Genomic DNA, 14,227 nt, shown 5'->3' on the forward strand with positions numbered 1-14,227 from the left:
AGAGCACATTCAGGGGCAGGCTTCTGTCTTCAGACCCTGGACAGCATCATGTGAAGAGGGACAGGCTGACTGCAGGGAACTCTGGGCACAGGGGGACCGATGGAGCATCGGGAGGAGGCAGACAGCCCATGAGCAGGAAGGTGCGCTCACTAGCCGATGAGGCGGGGAGCGCCCACCGCCGCAAGGGCCCACCCCATGCCTGCACTACCTGTTGGCAGACAGCTGTGCCGAGTGCATGCCCGGTCAGGCTGGGAGGTGGGACCCGGGACCTCTGGGCCTCTCCCACCTGCAACGCGAAAATGCCCTTGGAAGAGTAACACGTAAACCACACCAAATATTTATGTGTTGGGCATAGTGGGCTTTGGCCACTTAAGGGTATCGTCCTTGTCCCCAAGCTACTTCTCTCCTAGTTGGGAAAAGCACTAGTCAATGGCAACAAAAATGGTTAGCATATATTAGTGCCAACCACATTTCTTAATGTCCAAAGTTAATTAACTTATTTAAGCCCATGAGTATACACTGTGTGACCATCACCCCCATTTTCCAACCAAGGAAACTGAGGCATAGAGAGATTTAAATAGCCGGTGATAACAGTCCACACTTGTTCAAGATGCAATGCAGGGCTTCTTGGAAGAGGAGGCCCTTCAAGACAAATACCTCAATAGACACAAAGTCTGCCACTTACATGGCAATTTAGTTTTCAGAGCTCTTTCGTAAAGCTCCCTGTGAAGTCAGCTGGGCAAGTGTGATCAGCCCCATTTTCAGAGGAGGAAAAAAGAGGCTCAGAGAGGCTAAGGGACTTGCCTGTGGTTACAGAGTTAACAAGAGGTACGGCTGGGATTAGAACCCAGGCCTCGTGCCTCCCCTGCCAGTGCTTGGTGCCCTGTGCCCAGATGGGGGAGAGGAGGAAGGGAATGGCACCCTTCCTTACACCAAAGGACAACTTTCCTGTGTCCAAACCCAAGTCCAGGGCTGACACAGAGACTAGATCTCCTATTCCGGACTAAGCTGTAGTTGGACAGTCAGGCGCCAGGTCCCCTGAGCCGTGTAAACAGTCAGGGTGAGGGGAGTGATGACAAGTTCAAAGTCGGCTCTGCCTGCCACCGTCTCCCCAGCCAGCTGGAGGATTTTCAGCTCTTGTAAATCACACCTTCGGCTGGTTCCCAGAGAGCCCAAGTGTTCCTGGCTGGCTGCAAGCTCAGCACATCCTCGCCCAATGACACAGCTGAGCCAGGCTCATCTGCCAGCCCCCCAGCCCCACGAAAGGGGGTGCCTGCCGCCTGGCCACAGCACAGCTGGCTGAAGCCCCCACCTCCTTAACTGCTGATCACTGGAAAAGGCCGTGGGCCCAGGAGCAAGCAACCTGGTTAATCTCACACTCTCATCTATTTCCCCAGTCATTTCTCAGCAATATTTCCAACTCTGCACAGTACGTCCAGCAAGCACCAGCATATTCGGAATAACTGGGGAAGCAAGGCCCAAACAGGGAAATCGGCTTGCCCGAGCTCACACAGCTGCATGGGAGCAGAGTCAGTCCTGGGACCTAGGCTCCTGCCTGAGTCCAGGGCCTCTGCTCCCAGACCAAGCTGTGCTGGCCACTCTCCCCTCCATCCAGCTCCTCGCTGGTGTGCACCCTTGGTCACCGAGACCCTTTCCTGGGTGACAGATTGAGGAAAGGCCCTCAAAAATCCCGAGGGGTGGTGGAGTGGGGTAGTAAGGGTGTGGATGTTGAAGACTGAATTCCTGGGATTCAAATCCCGTGGGAGCTTGGGCAGCTTGACTGATCTCTCTGAGCCTGTAACGTGGGGACCGTGATGGAGCAGACTTCCCATCACCGCTGTAAGGATTCAATGAGATCACTCAGGTAACCTAACTAGTAAACCACAACTACTAAATGATTACTACTATTATTTTTACTTTTAACTCCAACAACCTATTTCTGCCATCCAAGACACAACACAAGCTGCTTACCCCACTGCTGGTGGGCCTGGTCCACGGCCTTCTGAAATGCTGTTCCCGTGGCTTCTGCGTGTAAACCCAGTCACTCAACGACGCCTCTGCTAGGAACCTGCCCCTCGCCAGGCCCAGAACGAAGTCCTTCCTTGCCTGAACATTAGCAGCGCCCTGGAGCTCACCCCTCCCACTTGCCTGGGGTTGGTCTGGGCATTTACCATACATCCTCTTCTCCACTCCAAACCGGGGCTCCTTAAAAGCAATGACCCACACACAGAATCCCAAAGTCGTGGTTAAGTTGCACAGGCTTTGGGGTCAGGCAGCACTGGGCTCGGGCCCATTTCTATCCTATAGAAGCTGTGTGACCCTGTGCAAATTACTCACTCTCTCTGAGCCTCTGCCTTCTCATCTGTAAAGTGAGGATTATAAAGCCCCCTTTCTCGGTCTGCTACAAGGATTCAGTGAAGCCATGTGTATGAAGAGCTTACCTAGACACAGAGTAAGTGTGTAAATATAGCTGCCATTTTCCCAGTTGTCTTTAATGTGTGTGTCCCTACACTGCCTCCAGGCGCAGCCTGGCACAGGTGTGCAGTGCAGCCCATTAATGCCTGCCTGCACGACATGTGGCACGTCATCGTTATCATTAGTGATATTACGGCTGCATCCAAAACGCCCGTCCCACCCCCACCCATGTATCGAGTGGTCCACGGCTGGGGCTGCCACAGGCCCCAAGTGTGCCAGGCAGGGGCCTCTTGGAGAGGCTACAGCCCAGCATCCCCCCAAAGGGTACTAATCTGTCCTATAACCCCCTTTGAGGGCCGATGCTGACCTGGAGAAAGGCAGAAAGGAAGGAGGGCACAGAGGCATCCAGGCCCTTCCAGAAGTCCTGTGTCATCCCCCACCTCCCAGAAGGAAGAGTAAAATCCCTGCTCTGTGAGGTCACCAGGAAGCCGGGGTCCCAGACCGGCTGCTCCCAGCATCTGATCACCTGGACAGATACTAGATCACCTCCTACCTCCAAAACCTCACCCAGTACTGACAGCTTTAGGAAGCCTCTGGGCTACCCTCACTTCCCCTCCCTAAGCACTCCAACCCCAGATTGTGGCAGCTCTGAGGCACCTGGAGCCCTTTCCGTAAACATCAAATCCCAAGCTCACAGCCAACCAATCCAGGAGGACGCCCCTCCTTCCCTAGGCCCAGAGGAACCCCATACCTGCATGGGCAGAGCCCTCTTGAATATCTTTTGCAGATGGTGTGAGAAGTTAGGGCAGGAATCCAACAGTAACTCTCTGAGGCCCTTGTGCAAGCTCCCCACTTGGGCCTCAGTTTCCCCATCTGTAAAGTGGGAGTGTTTGACTAGCGATCATCAAATTGTCCTATAGGAGGCCCTAGCTGTTCATTGCAGGCCCACTGAGGATCCTTGGGTGGGGGGTAAAAGTGAAGGTGAGGAATACAGGCTGTTACCACTGTGTACCTCTGACTTTAACTTCAACCACAGACGGTTATTTCTCCTTAGCACTTGTTATTGTCTCAGGCACTCTAATTTTGTCTGTGTTGTTATCAGTTATCAGTTATCAGGCAGTTACACTGCCTCTGTACAGGCGGCAGGCGGAAAAGCCCAAACCATGCTCAGAGCACACACCCAGATGATGTTTGGGAACCACCCCCACTGGACTCCTCATATCCACGTCCCTCTAACCCTTCAATTCCTGTAGTTTTGCCACCGGCCCTTGCCAGGGAGCTGCTTTGTGGGACAATGACCCCCTCTTCCCTGTGGCGGTCCTAAGGAACACTCCGGTTAAGGAAAAACTCATTCTCATCCTGTGGTTCTCCATCCTCTCCCGAGAGATGATTTCTTCCCCTTATTGAGACAAGGGAAGAGGGATACACGGTAGGATAAATAGCCCCTCCCGGGGGACACCAGGTACAGAGAATGGTCCAGGAAAGACCCAACTCCCTTCCAGATTCCCCTCTAACCTGCCCCTCTTCATATCTGCTCCACAGCCTCATGCCTGGACGTCATGCCATCCCTGAGTGTGTGCTGCCCACGCCCCCGCCATTCATGTCAACATCCCCGCATCTCCCACGCTGCACCCAGTGGGGCCTGCCCCTGCGGCGAGTTGTCTGCGTGCTTGCAGGCACACAGCTCCTCCGTCTACCGAGACCGCCGATGCGGGTCAGCCCACCTGAAAATTGCTCTCGCTGGGTCCAGACGAAACAGCTGGGCATTGATGGAGTTTGCAGAGAAATTAATCAGCGCCGTCTGGCAGTGGTGCCAGGCGCTGCCTGGGCCTGATGCATCCTAATGAGTCCCGAGCTCCTGCCTTAACGGCTCCTGACAAGGCTAATTTAGCCATGTAGGTGATTAGTGCGGGCATTATCACCTGAACTGAGGCTCAAGACGCTTTGGAGGTCCGGGAGGGTCTGCCTGGGGAAGTCGGCTCCATGAGCAACCACCCTGGTGACACACAGAGGGACCAGGACCAAGGGGAGGGGAATCGGCAAGACATTGAACATCCACTCAGCCTTTCATTCTTCCTTCATCCCTCTACTCATCCGACCAGCGATTGTTGAGGCCCACTTTGTACCACGCACTGTGCTTGGCGCAGAGGACATGTGCCAGGAGGCTCAGCTTGCTGGGCTGCACAGTGGACATGACGCCACTTCTCTGGGATTCACTGTGAGGCTCTGGTCGGAGGCTGGCCGTCAATAAACGCTAGCTAATAGTATCGTTCTACAATCTTATATTACGCATAAATACCAAAATGATAATTAATTGTAACATTGATATTAATTAAGATAGTAAGTAAAAATGAACAGCCAATGGGGAGTTACACACAAATAACCATGATAGGACTTGCTAAGAGCTTTCATAGAGGTGAATTCAAAGCAAACAGAGGGTGCGGGATGGCGGAGGCTACGGCACCTCCCAGGACAGGTGACATCTGAGCTACACCTCGAAAGATGAGTAGGGATTCACCAGGTAGGGAAGGGGAAAGGGCACTCCCTGCCGAAGGGACAGCGCGGGTGAGGGTGTGGCGGCGAGACAGAGCTGAGGTGTCGGGGTGCTGAGCGGTCCCCGTGATGGTGAGCAGGTGAGGAGCGGTAGGTGACAGGCCACGACAAAGAGCTCTCACTCCTTTCTCTAGGCGCTTGGCAGGCTTTGGACTGGCGGTACTCAGAATTGGGATAGGAGGAGTGACCTTGGGACCCAGCCCCAAGGGACACTGTCCCCCTCCAAGACCTGATGAGTGAGGACTGGGGTGGCAGCCAAGGTAGACGGACTAGATGCCCTCCACCCCCTCAGAACTCCTAGGTCAGCTCGGTGCCTCCAAGCCAGGTCTCATGCTGCTGCTTGTGTCCCTCCCTGGAGGCCAGCCAGGGCTCGGTGCCCCGAGGGTCCGCAGCAAATATGCCACATACAGCCTGGGGTGGGCAGGCAGCTGGGGTGACGGGAGACATGCTCTCCTGGGCGCTCTCCCTGGGCAGCCATCCCTGTCATCACCAACACCTCGCTCCTGATACCCTGGGGAGGGGGGCGCCTGGCCTGAGACTCCAGAAGGATGGCGAGCAGGCATGGAGCCAGCCCCAGCCCCTGCCCGGGAAGGTTCCCCCCGCACTCACGAACTCCAGACTTCACTCCTCCCCCAAGGCACCTCAAGCCCCAGGCATGAGCCAGGCACGGGGTCGGGGGGTGGGCAGGGGACATAGAGATGGCCCAGGCACCTGGAAGCATTCACAGGGCAACAGGGGAGACAGATGAGCAGCTGAGTAATAACAGCACTGCGACTGGGACTAATAGAGAAGGAGAAAGCAAAGGAAGCAGCCCTTGAACCCCGCCTGGAGAAAGCCAGGAAGGCCACACAGAGGCGGCAGCATGTGAACTGACTTGACTGACCAACGGAGGTTCATCACGTTCCAGGAAAAAGGAGCAAGAGGTAGGAACTCGCCTTTCCTGCTCGAGGAACTGCAGGGTGACCGGTGTGGCTGGAGTGGAGCGAGCTGGGGGTGTGGGGAAGGAGGTGAAGTCTGAGTGGTAGCAGGGCCTGGACTGCAAACAGCCTCGATGCCATTTAAGAGCACGGTTTTCATTCCAGGTGGGTGAAGGGACTTGAGCTGACCTTGTGACAGGCTCTGTCTCAGGTTGAAAAGGACCACTTGGCTGGGAGGGTGAGAAAGCCTGCAGCAGGGCAAAGGGAGCAGGGGGACTGCAGAGACCATCGGGAAGCTGTTGGGATAATGCAGACTTGGCCTTTGGTGGTAGGAGGTGAAGCGGTGAGAAGTGAGAAGATTCTGGAAATATTTTGAAGATCAAGCCAAAAGGATTTCCTGATGAACTGGATATGAGGTGGGGGGGAAGGGAAGAGTCAGGGAAGACCCCAAGTTGCTGGTCTGAGCAACTGGAAGGCTGGAGTTGCAACTAACTGAGATGGGAAAGGCTGCAGGGAAGCAGGAGTTTGCAGGGAAGATTGGGAGTGTGGCTTTAGACTGAGGTTGAGAGCCTTTTAGACATCCACGTGGAAATGGATGCAGAGGTGGTGTATGAGCCTAGAATCTCTGCTGCGAGGAGGCCCAGGCAGAAGGTAGAAGCCTCAGGGCTGTCAGCACACAGGTAGTACCCAGAGCTGCCAGACTAGGCATGGCACGGGAGTGAGAGCATGGAGAAGAGACAGAGGAGCCGGGCCCCGGGGCCCTCTGTGCCAAGAGGCCCTGGAGAAGTAGAGGAACAGGCAAAGGAGACTGAGAAAGCACAGCCAGAGGTGATGTCCCGGAGGAAATAAAGATAACTGCTGAAAGGCCACGAGGCCTGAGGATTAACGGTCAGCTTTAGCCACAGGGAGGTGGTCGGTGGTCCCGACACGAGCAATATTGGTGGAGTGTTTGGAGTGGATTGGGGAGGGCGATCAGAGACAGCATCCTTGCCCCCTGTCCCTCATCCTAAAGGTGCCATGAGGCCATTCGCTGCCGACAGCCAGGGCCGAGGTGTGGGCTATGCCAACCAGTCTGACCAGGCATCACGTCTCCACTGTGCTCCTGCTCTGCCCCGCCCAGGCCGGGCTCTGCTGCCAGTCCACGTCTGCAGAAGACAAACAGGGACAAGGGGGGCCTGGAAGGGGAAGGCAGAGCTACTTAATGACTTCATTTGGCTGCTGTCTTTTCCAGCTGGGAGGTGGTCTACAAAAAGAACATCAGGCAGAGGGAACTGGAAGCTGAGATAGGAGGAGACAGAGATGGAACATGCAGCCTCCGCACGGGATTTCAGATGGCTGGGCCGTACCCTCCCATTGCGCTCCCCGGCACGTGGCCGCTGGCCCGCAGTCGGAAACTGAGGCAAGAGCATGAAAAATGGGAAGGCTCAGAAGGTTTGGGGTGAATGAAAGTCCCAATCTCTAACCCAGGAGAGCACACTCACAGAAACTACATTCTGATAGAGCCTGTAATCAAACTCTACCTTCCATTCTTAAAAGGAACTTAAAAACGAATTAAAACACTTAGGACACTGCCTCAAGCACTCAGTAAACATTGTTAGGATAATAATATATATTATATATATATAGTATATCATATGTTATGTTATCATTATTATTCTGTGAGGCTCCAGTGGTCAAAATTAGGTGCAGTGGGTAGTAGTTGCAGGGACAGATTTCACAGTAACATTAGGAAGACGTTTTCATTCCCAGAACTGTCCCCACAGCACAGAAATGAGCAGCCTGGTAAGATCATGAGTTCCCCTTCATTGGGGGTCCAAGCAGAAGCCGGATAATCTGTCCCAGAGCTGGAAGTTTGGTCTGCCCGCAGCTCTGACCTACTCCTCTGGTAAGCTGACATTTTCAGACTAGTTTGGTCTCTGGCTCTAGCCACTGGTACCAACCACCCCACTGGACCCAGCTCACCTATGTGTTTGTCTGTCCCCCTTGCAAGCCCATGGCTAGCAGGACAGTCCAACCAGCCATCCCTGGGACACACATAAGTTCTCTTTTGTGTAACAACAAAGCATTCTAGGTGTGGAAGCTTTGGAGTTAACTATAGTGTGTGTATACAGCCCAACAATCCAGAAAGGAGAGTATTCCGTCCCATTTTACAGTTTGGAGCACTGAGATTCAGAGAGCAAAGGGTTAGTGAGAGGCAAGCCTCAAAGTCAAGTCTCTAGGCCACCCCATTCCACATGGCAGGCAAAGGGCCAGTCTCCTTGCCAAGCTGTTTCCACCCTTACCCTCACCCTGGCCACTGCTGGTCAGAGGTCTGCACCCTGCTTTGTCCACGTCAGTCCATATGCATCCTCTGAATGGCCCAGGGCAAGTAGGTGACAGCACTCAGTGGAGGTTTCCAGGGCTGTGTTATCTGAGGGCCCAGAGATGTGACACCTTGGGCTAGCAGGACTGCCCCAGCTCAAGGCCACTGGGCCCATCTTTCCAATGCCCTCTCATTGGTGAGATGGGGAGATAGAGGCCCAGAGAGGGGAGGCACTGTGCCCAACGCCACACAGCAAGGAACAGAAACTGGGCTCATGACTTTCAGGGCAGAGCTGTGCTGCCCCACCCTGATGCAAAAGGAAGGGAGGAGGGCAGGAGGGTGTGGTCCAGCTCAGCACTGGCCCCTGCCCAGACAGATGAGCAGAGCTGTCTTCCAGCTCACTGAACCCTCTCTCATTCCTGCGGCCTCCCAGAGCCAGGGATCAATCCCCACCGCATCAGATGCACCTCCCCGTCCGCCCCGCTCTGTGACTGCCAAACACAGCCATAATGGGGCTGAGTCCTGGGAGTTACTCCTGGAGGCCAGTTGATGCCTGCGTTTGCAAAAGACAATCAAGAACCAGAGCCAAAGGTACCTGGAGCAAGGCCTGCTGGAGGGCTCGCTGGGGGCGTCCAGCCCAGGGTGTATCACTGCCAGCACTGGCCCAGCAATAGCCGCCCCTCCCAACCCCGTCACCCTCCCTGCAGCACAGGCACTCAGGGCGGAGCAGGGCAACGCAGGGCCACAGACGGGGTGACGGGGCTGGCGCCGCTCACCTGAGGGGGCCTTCACCTCTCCCCGCCAGCAGCCCCGCTCAGTGAGTGGCTGGCCACACCTCTGCCTCAGGGGCCTGCCTGTCCCAGATATACTGCCTCCACCACAAAGGAATCTCCAGGAGGATGAGGTTCAAACAGACGCTTATAAAAATCAGCCACAGGAAGTAGTGTGTGAAGCAATAGAAAGGACCCGTTCAGGACTCTGCGCAAGAGCCACCACCACCTCCCCCTAAGCTCTCCTGCTTCCTCCTGCTCTGCCCTGCCCCCAGAGGCACGACTCGGCCCCCTTCAGTCCCCACTGGGGCTTAACCAGACAGCCAACCTAGCCTCTATCGCCCGCGACGCTGACTTCTTCATTCCTCGGTCGCGTTCCTCTCTGAATCCACGGCACCCAGGCCTGGCCCAGGGGGCACCCCATCTGCATCTGATAAACTGATGAATGAACTGGAAAGAGCAGAACCCCTAGTGGTGATAAACGCTGCTAACATTCATCTTTTATGGATCCACAGGCACTGGGCACCTCTCTGCTGCCTCCGCGCCAGCCGCACACCAGGTCTGGGCCCGCGGAGGAGCCAGCCACAAACACCATCCCCTGACCCAACTCAGAAGGGAGGAACCGGCTCAGTAGGGTCCCCAAGGGACTGCCGGCCATCCTCTCCACCCCTCAGAAGGTGAGCTAGGCCTCTGGAAGGACATTTCAGAGAGGCAATCTGCCTCCTTCCTGGACACTTCAAACACCCAGATGCCCAAACACCAATCCCCAAATCCAGCCTCACGACGCTGAAGCATGGGGCTGCTAATCGTCAAAAGAGTGGCCACTTTCTACACAGTGGGTCCCCACAGCCCTAGACGGTGTCACTGGGCCATGGGGCCAATCCCCACAATAGTCAGAATACCTGCTGTGCCCAGCACCTACCCACACAAGAAGGAAGAGTGGAAGGAAAGACCTCTGCAGGGGGCTTCTCATGCGCCCCTGCAAACAGCAGGGGAGAGTCTGGGGCCCACTAAGGCTCCCCTCTTCAAGCAGAGATTTTCTTTGAAGAATTTTGCATCTATGTTTGGTCTTACACTATGAAAGAGTGCTTGAAATGACCTATTAGTTAAGCATCTTCACAGCCCTCCCCTCTCCAAGCCATCCTGCTTCATTTTCAGGTGCAAGTGATGCTCCAGAAAGACGCACCGTGCCGGCTGCCGGCGCGCGCTGCTCCTGGCCCACAGCCCCACCCTGACACCCATGAAGCAGGCAGACCTGAGTGTAGGAAGCCCCAGATTACAAGCGCTTTCTCTAAAATGACACGGACGAGAATGAGAGGACACAAGAGGGAGTGCTGGTGGAGGTGAGTGGCACCTCCTGGCGCTGTTTTCCTCCATGCTCACAAGAACTAGTGCCTTCCCGTCAGCACAGCTGCAAGATGGGTTTGTTCAATTCAACCCCATTTCCTGAGAAGCTTCAGGGTCCCTAGAGCTGAGCTAAGGCCATGGGGCTATGCGTGCCGGCCTCCAGCTGCAGATGTAGGAGCCAGGCCCTCGGGAGGGGCTCGTGAGGATAGACCTGGGTGATGAGGTGACTCAAGCTGGGGGCGGGTGGTGAGAAGCGGGTACCAGGATGCTCGTGATCACTTCCTAGATAATTTTTTTTTCTAATGACAAAAAAACAGGCATACTCAGTGCAGAAAACTCAGTAATCACGGAAAAGTACAAAAGGCTACAAAACAAACTCTACAAGAGCTTTCATCTTCAAATTTTCACAAGGAAGAGGAACGAGGCATTTTGTAGGACAAAATTAGTGCGGAAGTGAAAGTCAAGCAACTTGGGCTCAATGTGATAAACTCTTTGACACTGAGAACTCCTCTCTTTTGGAATAGGCCACCACAGGAAGTAATGAGTGTCCCATCCCTGGAGGCAACCAAGCAGAGGCCACACGAACACCCATCCAGGACCCCATGGAAGAGTTTCCAATAACAGGGGGAAGATCAGCTCAATCTCTAAGATTCCTTTCACTTGTGGGAAAGGAGCCCACCTCACGCCACCCAGCCTGCCCACCAGCCCTTGCGCCAACTCACCCACAGGCGTATCCTCGCTGATCAGCAGGTATGTTTCAAAGAAGTGGTTGATGAAGAAGGGCAGTCGGTTCACCTGGCCTGGAAGTTAGAGGACAAGAGCATCAGTCAAGTACCCTCGTGCCAGCTCCATGCGTTCTGCAAGGGGCACAGAGTAGGGGCTCCAGTGGGCACTGAACCTGCATCCAGTGCTGAAGACACCTTTCCAGGACCTTGGCAGCTCGCTGTTCTGCCTCGAGGCCTACGGGGAGTAACGCCAGTAGGCAGGCAGAAGGCTGTCAGGTCGTTCGCTCAGCGAGGCCACGAGCCACGTGTGGCTATTGAGACCTGGTCCACGCTAGGATGTGCTGACGTGTAAAATACACACAGGACTTTGAAGCTGTTGTACAAAAAAGTGGGTGTGAAATATCTCATTCGTCTTTTATACTGATGACGTGGAAATGATAAGATTGTAGCTATACTGGATTAAGTCAAATACATTATTAAAATGAGTTTCACCTGTTTCTGTTCTAATGCGCCTCTTAGAAAATTTAAGACCACACATGCGGCTCACATTGTATGTCTACTGGGCCTCCCAGCTGTAGATAGACTGGGAGCTTGGCAAGGACAAGGGCTGTCTGCTGTGTTAAGTGCTGCAACCCTGGTGCCCAGAACAGGACTTGGCACTTAGAAGGCCCTCAGCAGCTATTTGTTGTGTGAAGGAGTGGCCAGCTGATGCCACGTGATTAATAACAACAATAACAACAATGATAATAGCTGCCATCTATGGAAGCCTCCTCCGTACCAGCCGCTTACACCATCTCCACCAATCCTCATGGTCCAACATGTGCTGTCACGTCTGCATGTTACTACTGAGGAAAATGAGGCTTTGAGGGGGTAACTAGTAACTTGCCCAGGGTCACACAGCTGGTAAGTGTGGCATGGGCCGTACTGGAACCCAGACCTGGAAGCCTGTGCAGGTAACCCTGTACCACTCTGTGACAGCCTCAGGTTGGAGGCTGGCTCTGGAAGGGGACAGCGTGATACCGTCATGGGCTGAGGAATTTCATATCTATGAAGAGTCCCCCATATCACAAGTCCCTCCCACAAAGCCTCCCCAAGGCTGGCTTCCTCTGTCCCCTGAGCAACCCCCCAGAGGCCTTCAGTAGTATGGTATAATATGAAATGTATTTGGTCTCTGCCCCCAGCTCCTGGCACAGAGCTTCAAAACTCCTTGCAATTTCCAGAGTGACAGGAGTGTCTTTTGTTATATCCATAAGGAGCCCCCTTGACCACACCCACGTTTATGCCAATGAGGTGATTTATTTTTATCTTTAAATTTTTAAAAAAATTTTTATTGAAGTATAGTTAATTTATAATGTTGTGTTAATTTCTGGTGTACAGCAAAGTGACTCAGTTATACATACATATAAATATATTATTTTTCATATTCTTTTCCACTATATATAGTTTATTAAAAGAGAGTAAACATAGTTCCCTGTGCTCTACAGTAGGACCTTGTTTATTTTATATATAGTAGTTTGTATCTGCTAATCCCAAACTCCTAATTCCCCAGCCCCTCCTTTCCCCTTTGGTAACCATAAGTTTGTTTTCTATGTCCATGAGTCTGTTTCCGTTTTGTAGATAAGTTCATTTGTGTCATATTTTAGATTCCACATATAAGCAATACCATTGGTATCTGTCTTTCTCTGTTTGACTGACTTCACTTAGTATGATAATCTCTAGGTCCATCCATGTAGCTGCAAATGGCATTATTTCATTCTTTTTTATGGCTGAGTAGTATCCCATTGCGTATACATGCCACATCTTCTTTACGCCTTCATATGTTGATAGACATTTACGTTGCTTCCATGTCTTGGTTATTGTAAATAGTGCTGCTATGAACACTGGGGTGCATGTATCTTTTCAAATTAGAGTTTTCTCTGGATATATGGCCAGGAGTGGGATTGCTGGATCATATGGTAACTCTATTTTTAGTTTTTTAAGGAACCTCCATACCGTTCTTTGCAGTAGCTGCACCAATTCACATTCCCACCAACAGGGTAAGAGGGTTCCCTTTTCCCGGTGAGGAGACTTAGAGTGGGGCCTCTACAGAGAGCCTCAGAAAGGGGCTGATCCCCGGGAAGACCAAGTGATAAGATGGGGAACTTTCAGCCCACCTCCGACCTCTAGGGAGGGGAGGGGAGCTGGAGATTTCCAATATTTGATGAGCTCCCAAGTTGGTGAACACATCTGTGTGCTGGGAGGACGGCACACCTGGAGAGGCATGGAAGCCCCACCCGACCCCACCTCCCCCATAGCTTGCCCTGTGCATCTCTGCCATCTGGCTGTTCCTGAGTTGTATCCTTTATATTCAACCAGTAAATGTAAGTAAAGTATTTCCCTGAGTTCTGTGAGTCATTCTAGCTAACTGAACCTGAGAAAGGGTAGTAGGAAGCCCTGATTTATAGCCAGTTGGTCAGAAGTACAGGTGGCCTGGGACTCACCACTGGCGTCTAGAGTAGAGCTGAACCCTTAAATCTGTGGAATCTGGCACTAACTCTGGGTAGACAGCATCAGAATTGAACTGAATTGTTGGACACACAGTCGGTGTCTGGAGAGTTGGAGAACTGGTTGTTGGTATTGGAAAACACCCCAGAAGGAGGCAAACGAGGGCACTTCCCCCTCTGCCCCTACCAACCAGGGATGGGGGGGTTGGTCAGTCTCACATGGGGCCGACATCGTGCAGCACACACGTAAGCAGCTCCTGCTGGGTCTTCCAGGGGCCCTGAACATGGGTGGGCTGCAGCCCCCCCCTCCCTCATTTCTGCTGCCCTGGCTCCCTCAGAGCTTGGGCCAGGCTCAAGAACACAGAGGCTAGTACTTCCCTCATTGCTGGAGATCTCCTAGTGGGGAGCAGGCAGAACTAATGGAATCTCCACCCCCACCCCCTCTGCTCAGGCACCCAAGCTGATGTCATTTCTGGTTCTGCAAGCACTGTAGCCTCTCTCTCCCCTCCTGGCCAGGACTGCTGGCCCTTTTGCCTTCACTTGCCAAATTCCTATTTATCCTTCAAGTTTTGCCTTAGATGTCCCTTCTTCCAGGAAGCCCTCCCTGACCACCACAACTACACATATGCACTTGCCTACACACTTCCACCCTCTCATATGAGGAACCTGGGGCTCCTCACACACTCAAGAGCCTCAGAAAGGCTCAGAGGCCAGT

General features: G+C 53.4%; 1 protein-coding gene across 1 annotated transcript in view; it reads right to left on the reverse strand.

Annotated features, from left to right (window-relative positions):
- The window catches only part of CDH23 (cadherin related 23), a 450,353-nt gene that overhangs the window by 377,067 nt on the left and 59,059 nt on the right, over positions 1-14,227 (reverse strand). The window contains exon 4 of the mRNA XM_027129962.1: positions 11,027-11,104. Within this exon, the coding sequence (XP_026985763.1) occupies positions 11,027-11,104 (78 nt within the window). The remainder of the gene's footprint in view (positions 1-11,026; positions 11,105-14,227) is intronic.

Source organism: Aethalodelphis obliquidens, unplaced genomic scaffold (genome assembly GCF_003676395.1).
Source record: "Aethalodelphis obliquidens isolate GAN/ISIS:26980383/991018 unplaced genomic scaffold, ASM367639v1 scaffold37, whole genome shotgun sequence".
NCBI lineage: Eukaryota > Metazoa > Chordata > Mammalia > Artiodactyla > Delphinidae > Aethalodelphis > Aethalodelphis obliquidens.